This window comes from Maniola jurtina, chromosome 16 (assembly GCF_905333055.1).
Source record: "Maniola jurtina chromosome 16, ilManJurt1.1, whole genome shotgun sequence".
Lineage (NCBI taxonomy): Eukaryota > Metazoa > Arthropoda > Insecta > Lepidoptera > Nymphalidae > Maniola > Maniola jurtina.
Window position 1 is genome coordinate 5450663 of NC_060044.1, and position 16829 is coordinate 5467491.

Here is a 16829-nt window from a genome sequence, read left to right on the forward strand (position 1 = left end):
CACACTTTGTTACTAGTGTAAATTAATAATGTAATATTAATAAATCACAAAATGTTTCAATAAATTATTTCATTGCATTCCGATAAGCAATAGGTCTATAATTATTATGTAAGCGAGACTGATTTTTATGAACATATTTTGTAATAGTATTACTTATCGCTTAAGATATATACCTAATATTATTATGAATAGGTAGGTATAGCCTTTATACCTAAAATTGTTATTGAAATATAAATTATTATTATCCCATATTTTTGTTGTTTTATTTTTGTCACAAAGTACTTTTTTTCACGCATCTGCATTCTGAACTAAAGAAGGAGTCTAACTTTTGGATATCTACTATCACCTACTATAATCAATTTATCGAGTAGTTTATATGGCCCGACTTTCATAAGGCTGAAAAGTTTCAAATTTTTGAAAAGAGCAATCCTATAGTTTCTTGTTGATTTGTTTTTTTTTCGGGAGGAACGGCATTAGTTCGTACCTATGATAGATACTAGTTACTTTAACTTTACGATTCAAAAGCACTTGGTGTAAAAATCGAATTCAAAAAAAAATTGGAAGTACTGGCATAGCCGCTGCCAAGTACGTTCCGGTACGATGCCGTGTAGAAGTCAAAGGGGTATGGTATGGGTTTAATAAAAACTCCAATCCTCTTCCAGGTTAACCCGCTTGTATCTTAGACTGCATCATCACTTACCACCAGGTGAAGGTGAGGTTGCAGTCAAGGTATCTGTACCTGTATCTGAATATAAAAAAAATACCTGGAATTATTTCATGTACTTAAATTTTTTACTAAGTATTTGTTTGTTTGGTATTCTCGACTGCACACATGAAACGTAAATACCTCACCAGTGAAAAAGCAAAACATAAAATGTCATCGCTAAAGAGATCGCTCCAATGACTCCCATAGACAACTTTTGGATTTGAATATTAATTATTATGCACCTACTTATAGAGAATCTGTCAAGGGCAATTTCATTTGGTCCTTCGAACCGGATCAGTAAGATGAGCTTGCTTATTGATCTACATTAAATATACTGCACATTATGAATCATGATACTTGCAGTATGAAATGTATTCCGCTAGCATAAATTCAATTAATACAAAAAGATAAATTGTTGTGTCTACACCTAATTAACTATAACGAATGACTAGTATTGTACGGTAAATTAGGTTTAACATAAAATATGTAATATCGTGATTTTATCCACCTCGGCTCATAACGGTTGTCTAGCCGAGACGCTAGTGTAGTATAGAAGCGGTAATTGTTAATTCGACACAGTTCCGTGCATAAATCACACCTAGTTGCAGCGTGAGGTAAATCGGTACAATTTATTATACATTAATGTACGCAACTTCCGCGCTGCTGCCGCGAAGCTCACAAGACGTAGGAAGTTGGCTCTATATTGCAATTCTGATGTGAGATCCGTCGCCGGCTAACGGTCGGTACGATGAAAGATCGTTAGAAAAATTGGAACCTTGTAATTATTGTTGTTGCGTTCCGAATTGCGATTCAGTCAGCTGTCGGCACATGCGGCTCATGCACGCGCCGCGCGCGCACTTCGCTTGTCTTCGCCCGTTTTCGCGCTACGAAAACTCCGCTCGAATTTAAATATTCTCCGTTCGTTAATAAAACCAATATAATTTATCATGTGATTTTTTGAGTTTTAATTTTTTATTTAGTGTAATTTCTAAAATACTTGCCCCCCGTGTGTGACATGTGAATTTAAATCAGATTGATCGATTGTGTATTACGAAGATTGTGTTAGTTACAAGTTACGACTTACGACCGTGTTGCGGTTTGTTGATTCGTTAATTTTACGATACTTATGTGATACGAAGAATACTTACGACGTTACATGTGTCATGTAGTGATGTTTGATTGGATTTTTTGGTGTTAATTACTTACCCGAGCAGGTTAGTCAAATTTTGTTAACGAACCGGTTATTTTAAATTAGTTATGCTGTAATCTAGATGGCGAAAAAAGTATTAAGATGAATTAAAATATGTTTAAGTGTCCACTTGAAAAATGCTTTATCATTGACCGTCTTATAAACTAGTGAGCGGACTTCTGTTTTTTCTTATTAGATTCTTATCCTAGAAGTACTTTTATTATGGCAACAGCCAATAACATAACGACATGTAGAGCTGTGTAGAGCTGAATCTCTTTTTTGTTTTTCCCCCACTTTTGTCCTGTCTAATTATTTATTATGTTACACATTCGAGTACTTAATATATTAGCTTTTAGTATGTAATAGTGCCGTGATAGCCCAGTAGTTAGGATGTCCGGCTCCTATTCGTGAGGTTGGAGGTTCGATTCCAGGCATGCACCTCTAACTTTTCGGAGTTAATGCATGTTTTAAGAAATTAAATATCACTCGCTTTAACGGCGAAGGAAAACATCGCGAGAAAACCTGCATGACTGGGAGTTCTCCATAATGTTCTCAAAGGTGTGTGAAGTTTGCCAATCCGCACTTGGCTAGCGGAGGTGAACTCGCTCCAAACGCTTCTTTTGAGGAGACCCTTTCTCCGTAGTGGGCTGGCGATGGGTTGACCACGATGAAGATGACGATGTAGTAGTTATTACTTGTCTTCAACTGAAATTATTTGTATGTCAACCCTTTTTCCTCATGTGAAAGGGTTTTGTTTTGGTAAGTACCTGTACAATCTTTTCACCTTGTTCACTAAATTGAAATGGGTTCAAAGTATTTTCTATTAGTCCTCGTAAGATCTTCGCCCATGTAGTAGATAGGCACAAGAGTATTTTACCGCTATTTAATCATTCTAACACAGATCATTATCAGGACGCTTGTTTTAATTACACGGAGCGATTGTCATCTAACAAGCCGAAGACGTTAACCACTACGGGTAAATAACTTGCTATATTACACCACTTAGCTTGGTACAAGTTTCACCGAAGTGATCCGGCTCGAAGGACCAAAACGAGTAGGCGTCACTCTTCTTCGTCGGAAAGACAACGGGTTATGTAGGATTTTTACCTACTAACGGCTAACCTATTAAAACACCCTCAGTGGCCACCAGAACATAATATTGGGAGACTCTGAGATCTCTTATGAACACACCGGTAGGCTCCTAGCGCATTGTTTGAGATCATTCGTCCGCCTAGTCCAGAGCCCAGGGGTATCCCAACGCTACGTTTTCTGGAGTAGGACATCCATTCAAGCACCTCGGAAACTCATACGTCTATCGGTTTTTCGTGCTAAGTATGTAGCCTTCCATCTCCACTGCTACTTCAGTGTCGCGACTCTGAGCTGAGCTAGGTTCTAACTAGCTATGGACCTCAAAATAATAGGCATGATGACTACTAGTCAAATCAGCGACTTTTTTCAAACGTCAAAACGCTCCCTTAGTTAGGGAACTTGAATGAAATTCACAGATGTGACGTCATAACATTTGACGTAATATAACGTAGGTACCTACTTTTTTAGTTAAAAATTTAAACCATTTTAACCATTTTTTAACATTTAACATTAAACATTTTAAAATGGTTAGTAAACTTATAACCAGCATCAAATGAGGATTTTACGAATTTTGGAAGATACTCTACTTAATAATTACCAAGAAATAATTAATTTTTGACATAAGTAGGCATCATCCCCATTCATTGTTATCGTATACTCTGAGCATGGGTTCTCTCCATCACCTGCTGCGTTCAGCATTGGATATCTAAGCAACCTGAATTAAATAATCTTCCTACTGGTTTTTCGTCGTTCTAATTTTTTTTTTACTAGAAACAATACTCGTAAAACGTGGGAATACAGTAGAACTCCAATTATCCGAATTAATGGGGACCGGGACCCATTCGGATAATCAAATATTCGGATAATCGGATTTTTTTTAAAAAAATTGCCATTGGAGAGAATAAAAGCTACGTTTTGATATTGCACTATTTTTTTATTGAATTAAATGAAAGAAACATGAAATTTTCACATGTTTTAAATATAAATAAAATGTACTTATGTACAAGTTTAGAAATAAAAATCATTGTTTTTTAAACATCTCCGTTAATGTAAGCTGTTTTGCGGTCTTCAACCGTTTTCGGGCAGCCAGGTCACGCATTCGCTTGACGGTAAGCAGTTGCAAGTGGTCACACTCGGGCTGACGCTCCATCCACTTCAAAGCAGTCTCGAGGCCGGCAAATGCTTCACTAGCTGATGGTCCAGCGTCTACTTCAACATCAGCAGAAAGTTCTTCTTCCACTTCAACATCTTCTCTCACACTTACAACAATTTCATCGTCATTGAGAATTTGAAAACCAGGGTCAGACGTGTCACAAGCCATCCACTCTCCTACATCTTCAGCACTTACTTCTGTACAACCAGGAATTTTTACAATCATTTTTCTTATTTCCTCTAGTGACAACGCATCTTCATCATCATCATCCTCTCCATATTCTTGTTTCTCATTTTCTTCAGATTCTTTTTTTTTGTTCTTCTCAGACGGTAGGCCTTTCAGTTTATTCCACGCACGTCTTAGCGTCACTGCCGTAACCAAACTCCAAGCTTCCGCTACCATGTAACAGCAGTCCTTTAAATTTATTTTGCTATGATTTGCCAAAACCAATTCTTCATCTTCAGCACCTTCGATCAGCAGTTTTCTCAGCAGTTGCCTTCTGTAATGGCGCTTCATTGTTTCAATAACAGACTGGTCCATGGGTTGCAGCAAACTTGTAACATTGGGAGGCAAAAACGTCGTTTTAAACTGCCCATTCTCTCTTTCCAACAGTTCTGCTGTAGGATGAGTGGGTGCGTTATCAACAATTAAAAGCACCTTACTGCCTTCTTTTCCCACCGATTTTTGGTGCTTTTTCACTTCAGGAATAAACACTTCATCATACCATTCGGTAAACAAAGCTGCAGTCATCCAGGCCTTGGGTTGACTTTTGTAGAAGAGTGGAAGTTTTTTTACGTTTTTAAATGCTCTTGGATTTCTTGACTTTCCTATCAAAAGAAGTGGCAGTTTATGATTTCCAGTGGAGTTGGCACAGTTAAGCACTGTAACACGTTCTTTACTGACCTTATGTCCAGGGGCACTAGATTCCCTTTTAGAAGCCAAAGTGGTTTTTGGTAATGCTTTCCAAACAAGGCCAGTTTCATCGGCATTATAAACAAACTCCGGATCATAGGATTCTGATGCAGTTTTAAATTTTTCAATAAAATTTTCAGCAGCTGCAGAGTCTGCTGAAAGCTTCTCACCAGCCAAATCTAACTCGCGTACACCATGCCTGAATTTAAAATTCCTTAGCCAGCCGTTACTAGCCTTAAAAGATGAATAACCAAGCTTTTCTGCTAAGATTTTGGCTTTTTCACAAAGGATTGGACCTGAAATCGGATTTCCCATAGAACGTTGCTGCAAAAACCATTTAAACACGGCATCTTCCAAATTTTTGTTGGTTGCTGACTTCATTGTTTTCCTGGAGGAACTTCCATCTTCATTTTCAAGCACCGAAACAAAGTTTAAAAGTGTTGACTTACTGTTTTTAATGTCAGAAATTGTTGCTTGTCCAACATCATAAATCTCAGACAACTTCTTACCCGTTACACCTTTATCGAGTTGCTCTATAATTTTCAGTTTGTCCGCTAACGATAGCACAACACGTTTTCTTTTCGAAGCCATGGTATAAAAACAATACAGTATTGTACACGCACAAACAAAAGTAAGCCGTAGCGAAAGAGTAGCGTCCTGGAGCAAGGTCAATAGCACACTGGCTAATCAAAACAAACAATGACAGGTGCGCCGTGACTGCAATGCGCCGGAACTTGTCTTAACTTGCCGCCGTGCCTACACCGACCTCGCGGGGGGAAGTCAGTGTAGGCACAACGGCAAGTTAAGACAAGTCAAGTCAAGACTTGACGCGCAAACACTGGCTTCGCGGGGGGAAGAATAATAGCGCACTTAGACTTTTTTTGGACAATTTTTTGTGATTCGGATAATCGGCGATTCGGATAGTCGGAGTTCGGATAATTGGAGTTCTACTGTATATTATAGCGTTTTATTGATATGCAAATAAGATCGTAACTGTTTGCTAGTTTACTTTATGGTTCACTATCTCACTTTAATATACTATTTTATTTCTATTTTATTATTTTCATATCTATTCATTTGGGCCATCGAGGACCATTCCGACATGTTTCACACGACATGAATTATGATGTTATTGCTATTATTCGCTAATAAGTTAATATTATTGTTAAGTGGAAGGGAAGTAAAGATTTTTTAAATGAAAAAAAAGGAAGACATTTTTAAACATATTGACTTTACGCTTTTCCCTCCAACTAAGTTATCTACTTGTTGTATGTACACCGCACACGCAGTGATAGCCTAGTGGTCAAAACACGTCGGGCTCTTATTCGGATGGCCAGGGGTTCGATCCGAATGCGTACCCCATGTTAACGGTGAAGGGTGTGACGGCGTTGGCCGTCACAGGTAGGATAAGTGAATAAAAGTCTCGGGTGTGGATCGATTAAAGCCTTTAATTTCTCTTTTCCACCGCGCACACCCTATAGTTTGAGGTAGTTATGGTAGACGGCACTGGCCTGCTCAAGATGGTAGGTAGCTCTATAGCCCTCCGGGGTCCCGCCAGGCTGGTGAGCAGCAGCGTCCACCACTGGAGTCCCGCGCCGCGCTGAGGACGAGCCCGTCACGTCTGCGAAAAAGGAAGGTCTCGCCGCTTCGATTCTAGCACTTTGTGCCCCAAGAAGTGCACGTGCGTGCTCCGGGTAGTGAAAGCTTGAGCTCCGGATGTGAAAGTTTGAGCTCCGTAGGTGAAAGTTTGAGCTCCACAGGTGAAAGTTTGAGCTCCGCAGGTGAAACCTGGAACCCCAGAGTAGGTGGTGTGAAGAGAGGCCTACATCCTGGACCTGCATGCCGGAGAGTTCTCCATAATGTTCTCAAAGGCGTGTGAAGTCTGCCAATCCGCACTGGATCAGAGCTTGGCGCGTGCGTGCCTTCTCATTTTGAGTAGAGATCCGTTCTCACTAGTGCATCATCACCTTCTGTTTGGTGTGATTGGCGTTAAGTGCAAACAACTGTTATAAAAACAAAGTAATTCAAAAGAAAAAACGTCTAAAATCCTAAGCAACACAATCTGCAAACACAATGTGCTATAGATATCTGCTACAGTGACAAACGCTCAACCTCTTCTCCTTTAGACCGGGCGACTAGAGTTGCCACGGTAGGTTTAGTTTATTACTAACATAATTATAAGTAATTGTTGTTACTAATAGACTAACTTTGTATACCAAGGACTTCGGTCTGAAATAAAGTATTATTTACTTTATTTAGATAGGTACCATTTCCATTTATTTTCGTAATTCTGTGGTGTATTCTTATCAAAAACTGCATACGTAACTTGATGCAATTTATACAAACCGCGTAGGCTGTAACCTCTTCGAATAATCTTATCGTTTCCGATAATTTAAGTAATTTGTTTCAATGTTCTGTCTCAAATAATGTAATGTTGTTATAAATCTAGCTTCAAAGAGAGACTTGAATAGCTCGTGCGATACAACTATCTTGAGAGTAGAGCTTTTCTGTCATTAGATCAGAATCGAGGCTATAAGTTTTTTTTACGGCTAAGTTTACTGTCGGCTTCCTCTCAGACCAGGGCGCGTGTGGAACACTCGGTGGTGTAAAGAATTGTAACCATTATCTCATGCAATAACGTGTAAAGTGTAAACTGTACAGTGGTTACAAAGTGACTACCTACCAATTTTGAATACAACATTTTTTAGGTTCGAGTTTCGAGTTTATAATAATTACTATAGGTAACCTACTACCTAGTATCTATCTATAAAATCTGCTCGGGTTTTTGATAGCCATCTTTGCCATAAGAACACACGGGGTATGACCCTAGGGCACCACGCCTGAACCAATGAACTACCTATACCAAAATCCATGAAATGTCTATTATACCATTTATTGGTTATTCTGAAACCATGCTATTGCATGGTTAGGTATGTTTTTTTGGCTTATGAAGGACACCTTGTGCCAGGGGCCCATGTACTGTGCTCAGAATAGTTATCTGCTTTGTAGAGGCTACCTACTATTTCGTCATTCATAGACACCAGGGTATCGAATTACTTGAGAATCAAAGATTAGATGTCCAGCGATTATCCACAGCTCCAACTGGAAATCCGATAAGTCGATTGGTAGATAATCGTCAACTTGCAGAACAAATTCCGAATTAGCCCCGCTCGAGTTACTGCGACCTTCGGCTTAAAGGCCTGGACAGATGCAAAGCGTCACGGCAGCGGCATGGCAAGACGTCATTTTGAACATTGTGTATATTTTTTCGTATAGGAACAATGAATGTAAAACAAGTGACACGTCGGTATTACAATATCTAGGAGCCCTAGCCGTGCTGAATTACTGAACTGTTCTAAGGTATGTTCTGGTATGGCAACAACGACGACCCATCGGATTGTGCCTCAACTTGCGATCATCAACGCGTCAGATCCCCTCGACTATGGTTGCCAGATGGAAACATGAAATAGGAGAGCAGATTTTTGCTACTTTGCAAAAAAGGAATACTTCAGAAAAGGAGGGCATACTACTTGAATAACACGATCGTTTGTGTTACCTATATATTTTTCAGAAATTTTAAATGACTGATCGCCCTTAATATTGTGTATGTAGATGCATTGCTGATGTCGCGAGTGGCTCGCAGTGATCGCGCGTTGTCTGGCCAAGCCTTATAAAATATCGTCGCAGAATCAAATCAGACGAGGGACTGATCGTAACTGTAAAGTAAAACTAGTTTGGCTGTCGGCCGTTTCTCTAATAGAATCCGACGTTCCGCACGGTAGGTGCTCTTTCTACACTTTTTCTTAGGCACGCACTTGGCATAGACTTGATGCCTTTGATGGCGAGGCCTCGTGGTCTCCGGGACCGGATTCGATCATGTCCGTCCCATTTGCTCGCGGGTTTCTTTTCAGAGAACTATCTTGGTATTTAATTAGGTATTTAAAGTACCTAGTTGTTTTATTTAATAGTAATAATTACTTAGGTATTTATTTATTCTAACATGACAAAGAATATAATACAGGATAGACTAAAAAACAAAGAGCGACCTTACAGTGATCCCTTCCAGGCAACCCATACTTGAATTAGTGATATAAAAATAGATATCACTTGTTTTGATGGTGAAGGTAAACATCGTGAGGAAACCTTCATGTCCGAGAGTTCTCCATAATGTCAAAGGTGTGTGAAGTCTGCCAATCCGCACTTGGCCGGCGCGGTGGGCGTAGTGGATTATGGCTAAGGGCTAAATCTATCTGACTCTGAGAGAGATTCACAAAGATCATGTATTGCTTTAATTATTGATTTAGTTATACACCTACATAATACGTACCTACTAAATAGATAGGTACGTAATTACTTATTACATTTCGTTTTAGCAGGAAATCTTGTAAACCAGACAAGTAGCTGGAAGCAAAAAATAACGTCGCAGCCAAATTACTACATCTTTATTCCATGGTCACACACGTACCTATGTATATTTAAAAAATGTTTTTTTCATTTATATTTAAATGGGATTACACAATATATTATTTTTAATTCAAGGACTACCACCTGCTATTGAATAAACGAGCAATAATTTACACAATGGGTATTAGGTTTGTTAAATTGAGTGAATTAGAGCCACAAATTAATACGAGTACTTTTTATTCAAAAGATATTTTGACTTTTGTGTTTGTTTGTAGGTAATACTCGCTCTGGTAATACCACAGTTTTACGATACTCACAGTAAGTACTCATAAAACTGTGGTAATACTATTTGACAATCGATTTAATGACCATGTCGTCTTTAAAAGACAAAACACATAAATGCGTGAAAAATGAGTTCTCACGCGCCATTTTAACTTTATGTGTCAAATATCATGTTAAAAATACATTTTAGCCCTTATTTCAAAGGTTAACCGTCGGTTGACAGACCGTTGACCCATAGAGTCAAAATGGCGCGTGTGAAGTCATTTTGTAGGTACGGACTATAATTAACAGATTGAAGTACAGTCAGCAACAAAACTAGGTTTGCACCCGCCAATACAAGCGACTATGGGCGAGTGCAAATCTAGCTTTGTTACTGGCTATACCTATAACAAGCATTACTTTTAAAGCAAGTTACACATACCTACCCTTGCAGGTTTCAGGATGGCCGCTGGCTGTGGAGTGTGGTCTTTAAACTGTTAACTACATTCTTGAACATCAACGGGTATCTCTAGGACTCGGTTTTATCACTGGAAGCTTATAGCTCGAAATTGTTTTGACAAGCTTTCACGTAAACAGAGTTTCGCATGTCTGCTGGTTGGTATGTTAAGTACTGTGTACTTTCCATTCGGCGCTACAGTTTAGCGCTTTTGCTGTCGAGATCCTAAAGGTTTTAGCATACGTGTATTCAAGAGGCACCTTTCAGGTTGGCCGTGGCGGGCAAATATTGACACTGCTCGCAAGCAGCGTTTGCGTAATGATGAATCGTACCTATTGCCTAAACAAACTTTATTATAAGAGTTCGATAGTTTTGGTAAGGTTGAGCAAAGATTCTATTTTAACAAAAACCTCTCTATGTTGAGATATTGAGTAGTATTTGTCATTGACTCGTAAATAGACAGTTCTAAAAGGAACATCTAGAGTTAGGTGGAAGTTTTTGTCTAGTAGAAGGGGTATGGGCCTAATGAAAACTGCCATATCCCTTCCAGGTTAGCCCGCTTCCTTATTACACTGCATCATCACTTACCACCAGGTGAGATTACATCAAGGGCTAACTTGTAAAAGAAAAAAGTAAACGCTAGAAACTTGGAGGACATATTGTATCTTAGTATCTACTCGTTCTAAGTCGGAAAATACTGCAAGTCGTTGGCTGCAAGGCTAAGGCAGCAGGTAGGTAGGTACTTACTTATGATTTAATCAAACAAATTTTACTTTTACTCATAGGTCTTCTTGACATCGGTAAATACTCTTCTGAACTCTACCACCAGTTTTGTATTCATTGAGTAGGTACTCATCGTCGCTTTTACCTATAGTTCATTTTCACACTGAAGTTGCGGCCAACTCAGTTGACCTTTGCTGTTGACTAATAACCATCTAATCACTATATTTTCTGTCAATGATTCGGTTACACAATCCGTTTAAGCCTTATAACTCGTTTCTTTGTTAGTGCGACAGGTCAAGGTTGGGATGTCGACAAAATATTGTTAACGCTCTTCTCGACAGACGGATAGATAAAAATGATCATACAAAAATATAATTCTCACCTTGGGCTTGAATGGTTTTATGATTTACGAGGGTTTACGTGGTTTTTTAGAGGTTTTATAAGGGACTTTATTAAAGAACATTACTTACATACCTAATTCCTTTTTCTCAAAAAGTTGCTAGCAAGGCGTGCCAGCAGTGCAACGGTGTCGATTATAATATCAAAAAAAGCCTTTAAGAAGCTAGTTGATTTATAAAGAAACGATTAACACTGATGTAGTGAATGATAACAACGTGGCGTGGATCTAGCCTCGCTTAAAGTAACGTAGAAGTTTTTTGTGAAGTGATGTGTAGACTGCGCCATGTACCTATATTTGCTAGGTAGGTAGTCATAATATAAGCCGTGTCTAAGATCTTCACTTGAATCCTAAATATGTTATGGAATCCATAACTTATTTAGGATTCAAGCAACAGTCAACCGAGAAAGCGAGAAGTTTGTGCTTGAAGAGTCATATTAAGTCCCTAAGTATGACCTTGGATCTACACTTTTGCGAGCATATCTCCCGCAGGCCGTCGCGCGAGTTGTTGCAAGCGGAGGCCACACTCTTTCCCGTCCACTCAATTTATTTATCGCCGACCATCACACATCGCACCTTATTGTCTTTGACTTCGGGCATAGAACCGACATCGCAGAGTGTTGGATACCGGAGCCGAGGGCACCGTCCACAATGGGGTGTGGTGTGGATGTGAGTGACAGATTGGTAAGGCCTACAAACTTCAGCATATCAGACCGCCCCGTTGAGCTTTTGATCTCGCTATGCCCTCTCCCCGACAATAAAGTCTAAAGTGGCTTGCAATTATGACAGATAACATAATGAGGTAGGATGCCTTTTCTACATCAAAATAATGAATCCTTGATGTTGTACATGATTTCCTTTAATGTTGGCAATTTGCCTGAATCTGACGCAAGCTTAAAAAGATCACGTTCTACCATCTGATTATAGTGCGGAGTATAGCGAGGAATAATAATTGGCCTCGTTAAATTATTTATTATAGTTGTAATATTATTATCTTGTCAGTCATCTATTTGTTTAGTTGATGAAGATGAAGTAATAAACCTGCCTTTCTAGGCCTACCTATCTCATAGCTGTTTATCCAGCTAAGTCCTCTCGTTGGTAAGGTTATTTTCTTACTAGAGCTTAAAAATATCGTCGGGCTGATTGGTAATAAATAGATAGGTTGGTACCTAATAAGTATGTCACAATTTATTCAGAGCGTCTTCGTAGGTTCGAAGGCGGAATGCGGCCGATTCTTTCTGATCTTGCCGAGTTTCTTGCTAGTTCTTCTCGGTAGGAAAGGCATTCCGAACCAGTGTAGATGATTTTGACAATTCAAAAGTACTTGTAAAAGTTTGATTGAATAAAAATATTTTGAATTTTGATAACATACAAATTTTCAGTACCGTGCGGCTATGGCTATATGGCTAAGTTATAAAGAGGTTTGATCGTCTTAGCTCCTATTTAGTCTACCACAAAATTCAAGAGCTCTGAGTCGTTATGTAAAACCATTACAAATAGCAGCTAGCCGCGACCTCGCACGCGACATATTATGCTAATGTCATGCTAATGATGCATAGTTTTAACGCTTGTAGCCAGAGAGGTGCTATATTAATATACTCTAGAGTTGATAACTTCTATGTTATATACTTTTTTATTTTTTTCTTCAGTATAAAATAGCGAGCAAACGAACAGGCGGGTCACCTGAGGTTAAGTGATTACCGCCGCCCATGAACATTTGAATATGATACTACAGCAAAACTATTAGAATCTGACTAGAACAAGCCTAGCCTAGTCGTGTTTTCTTTCATTCAGTAAATATGGTGCTGATCTACTATTTCTTTCTGGCAATTATATTGCTGTCTCATACAACGCAACTTTTTTCGTATTGTAACAAGAGTCAAGTATAAAATTAAATTAGGTTTACTTACTCAAAAATGTTTATTAATTCCATAGCGTCTTCGTAAAATTAGGTGGGGGCACTTCTTCATGTCAGATGTATGAAGTCTGCGACTCTATGGTATGTAACTCAATGCTTTTAGTCACCCCTAATGAGGCTTAAACTGAATACCATTTAATATGCCAATCACCGTATTATCCAATATGTAAATATTTTTCAAATCTTTATCTTTCTAGTTTTGCGTGATATTTATCTAACGCATTTTTAGGCATATATTTATGCAAGGTGTTCGTCGAGATTCTAGAAAAATATTTGTAGAGGTCTGATTGAGTTGGAAAACTAGGTAGGATGGAAAGTTATAAATTATGTTAGTATAATGTTATATTAATTTTTTTAATTTTTTTCCGTGGCAATGTGGTTGACTGGTAGATATCACTCTTTATAAAAACAGTTAACTTTACTTAATTTGTAACAGTCTTTGTTTGTACGTAGTTTAGTTCCCATAATAGTATAAAATTATAGGAACACTGGGTTTCATTTTCTTGATCCTAATGCGTTAAGGGACTAGGGGTGCCTTAACGTGAACCTCGAGGAGTAAGGATCTGCTGAGTATAGGTACTTAAGCTGAATGTTAATTAAAATTGAAGGTTAAAATTATATTCTTTGCCATTAAACTTTTAGTACCACCTCCTCAATCCTGATGCTAGGACGGTCTTGGCAAAAACTTTGAGCGGGTACCTACAGATACTATAAATAAGTACCTACTTATGTCATAAAGATAAAAGTCCTTTATAAATAATTAAGATTAAAGAAAAGAAGATAAAATAATCTGTAAGTACTTGAATCTCATGTGTTGTAAAACGTACCTATACGTACATCTACATTAAAAGTTCTTAAGTATTTTATTATCTATTGAATAAAACTTACTCATTCCTTTTAGATAAGATTTACGAGTATACATACATAAACGATTTTTAGTTTTTTATACTGGCCAGGCATTTCGAATGCGGCTGCAGTGGTCTCTCTATTTTTATCGACGGATTCTCGATGGGCACAAATACAAAACCAGTAAGCGCAGCTGCTTGCTTCAGAAGATAATTTTACGACTAGTGGTCCGGCCACCAATTACATGTCATTGCTACTGTGATGCAATGCAGCTCCTTGCGAGTGAGAACAATTCAGGTGCATTGCTGCTTTGGATTTACTTACTTAGGAACATTATGTCATAATGATAATTATTATAATATGGAAAAAAAGGTAGTCTCTAACCCTGCAATGTGGTTGCCTGGTAGGAATAGCTTCAAAGCCAAATTATTTTTCTATTTTTGTTGTTTATTTGTTTTACTTCTACATATTTCTACTTTTTAAATTCATTCTCTACAAAGTTGACAAGTTCATTTTTAAATGTACGAGTTGTATAGAAGCAGGCGATATTTTGCGAAAGTCCATGATATACAAGGAACCAAAAGCTTCATTTGCTGTAATCCGCTAAACCAAAAACAAATCTGAATGGTGCAGCATGCGACATGTACCGCCCGCCCTACCACTGATAAACATGCAGGAAAAGCCAGCCACCAAGACATACGCACCACCACCACGCAGCACCACACAAATCCCAAACTCACTCGACGCACGTTTCACCCCGACACCGGAGCAGCCTCAGCCTACAAGCCTCAAGAGATCTACATTTTGCCTAATTGTAAAGCAATTAATAGACCTTGTAAGGTCTACATCTCCTGATATTTACAACAACATAATTTTTGTAAGACAAAATATTCTTAGTTACAAGAAGGTTGGCGATCTACACAACAGGCTGACTAGACACCGTAACAGGCTTGCGACTCCTACGCTCCGTCTCAGGAAGGTCCAAAAGTCATTTGTGGGAATGGGTATAATCTTCTATAACAAAATTCCTCAGTCAATTTTGGACTTGCCTTTACACAGGTTCAAAAAATCTATTAAAAATATGCTCTTGAGAAAAGCATATTATACTATCGAAGATTATGTAAATGATAAAAAAGCGTGGATTTGAACTTCGATTCGCTCCAGCAATGCGCAGGACTTCAATTGCTTTTATACATGGCATAATATTTTATTTTATTTTATTTTATTATTCAATTGTAATCAACAGCGTTATACAACATAATTATTATAATAAATCTAAGTTAAACTTAAGGCCACAAGAGATTACCTTCTTAAAATTAATTGACAAGTATTTTAACAGAGTATACAATAATATAAAGAAAAACAATAAAAACAAAGAGATGTACAAAAATTAAAACTGTGTGTGTGTGTAATATTGTATATCAAATCTTTGAAAAGAGCAACCGCCGAGTTTCTTGCTGGTTCTTCTCGGTAGGAAAGGCATTCCGAACCAGTGGTAGATGCTTTTGACGATTCGAAAGAACTTGTAAAAGTCTAATTGAATAAAAACATTTTGAATTTGAATTTGAATTTGAGGTAACGGTGCTAACGGTTTCTTGCGACATTGTGAGAGTGAAAATTGTGTTTATTTCATAGGTCTAAAAAAAATTCCCGCAGTAAAAAATAATATACTACAGGGTCACGTAAATGACGCGTCATATCTACGTATGCGCGTGCGCTTGCGAAGCTGCCCTGTTTGAACTTTGCCTGCCACACTAACGCTGACATCTATAGAGCGCACTTTGCGATACTGTTAAAACGAGACGTTATACCGCTGGCATAAATCTGTCTCGTTTTACCTGAAACTTAAGTCTAAGTAAAGGCAAAATGCACTCTATAGATTTCAACCTAAATGTATCTTAACCTAATTTCATCAAGTTTAAGTCAGCCCAGCGAGTTAAACGTGAAAAGATAACGAGCATCACAGAAAAACTTTTGCATTTAAGTAAGTAGGCACCTATTATTATTCAACATCATTACCATCAACAACAGATAGACTTTCATTGCTAGACATTGGTCTCTTGTCTTTCACACGTCACGCCTGTATGCAACAGCGACTCCATACGATTCGTATAATGTGTTCCATTTTCCAATGGCAGGTTTTCCAACGTTGCGCTTCCCGGTGCGAGGTCGCCATTCCAACACCTATCCAACACTTTACTTTCAGCCAAGATTGCCTGGTAGAGGTTGCTCTAAGCAATAAGGCCGCCTTTGCACACAATTGTTTTTTTTTCCTGTTTCTTCCTTTTGTGTTGTGTTCCTTTTCATGTGTTTGTGTGCAATAATAAAGATTATTTATCTATCTATCGGTTTTTTGAACTATGTGCCCTGGACATCGATGGCCCTGGCCCTTGCCGCTTCAACTATGCATCCCGCTGAGCTATTCGATCACGTAGAAAAATTTCCAAGCATATTATAATACCGTGAATTAGTAGGTAGGTGTTATCACCCGCATTTCCTCTATGATTGTTCGGTTCCTGTAGCTATTTTATATGCGTGGTTTTGTTTGCGGTTCGATAGTAATTGGAATCGTTGTGGATTTTCAATAAAAGGGATTTGATTTGCGTAAAACGATTGTTTGTTATTGCAGTATTTTATACAATTTCATTTCAAAATATAGATACCTAGACTAAAATGCAGTGTGTACCTATTGCGGTATTGACTATATCTAGCATGTTATAAACGCGACAATGTGCTCGTTTGTTGGTTTGTCCTTCAATCACGTCGCAACGGAG

General features: G+C 38.3%; 2 protein-coding genes across 2 annotated transcripts in view; one reads left to right on the forward strand and one right to left on the reverse strand.

Annotated features, from left to right (window-relative positions):
* The first annotated feature begins 1508 nt into the window (after positions 1-1508).
* The window catches only part of LOC123873469 (apoptosis-stimulating of p53 protein 2), a 339385-nt gene continuing 324064 nt past the window's right edge, over positions 1509-16829 (forward strand). Inside the window, exon 1 of the mRNA XM_045918318.1 lies at positions 1509-1920. The gene's annotated coding sequence lies outside the window, so the exon portion shown is untranslated. The remainder of the gene's footprint in view (positions 1921-16829) is intronic.
* Positions 4006-5640, reverse strand: LOC123873444 (jerky protein homolog-like). The gene has a single exon (XM_045918289.1). The coding sequence runs from the start codon at positions 5638-5640 to the stop codon at positions 4006-4008; it is 1635 nt and encodes a 544-aa protein (XP_045774245.1).

Bases quoted from the DNA above. Each gene is read 5' to 3' on its own strand.
- LOC123873444 (XM_045918289.1), bottom strand. From the start codon at position 5,640: ATGGCTTCGAAAAGAAAACGTGTTGTGCTATCGTTAGCGGACAAACTG.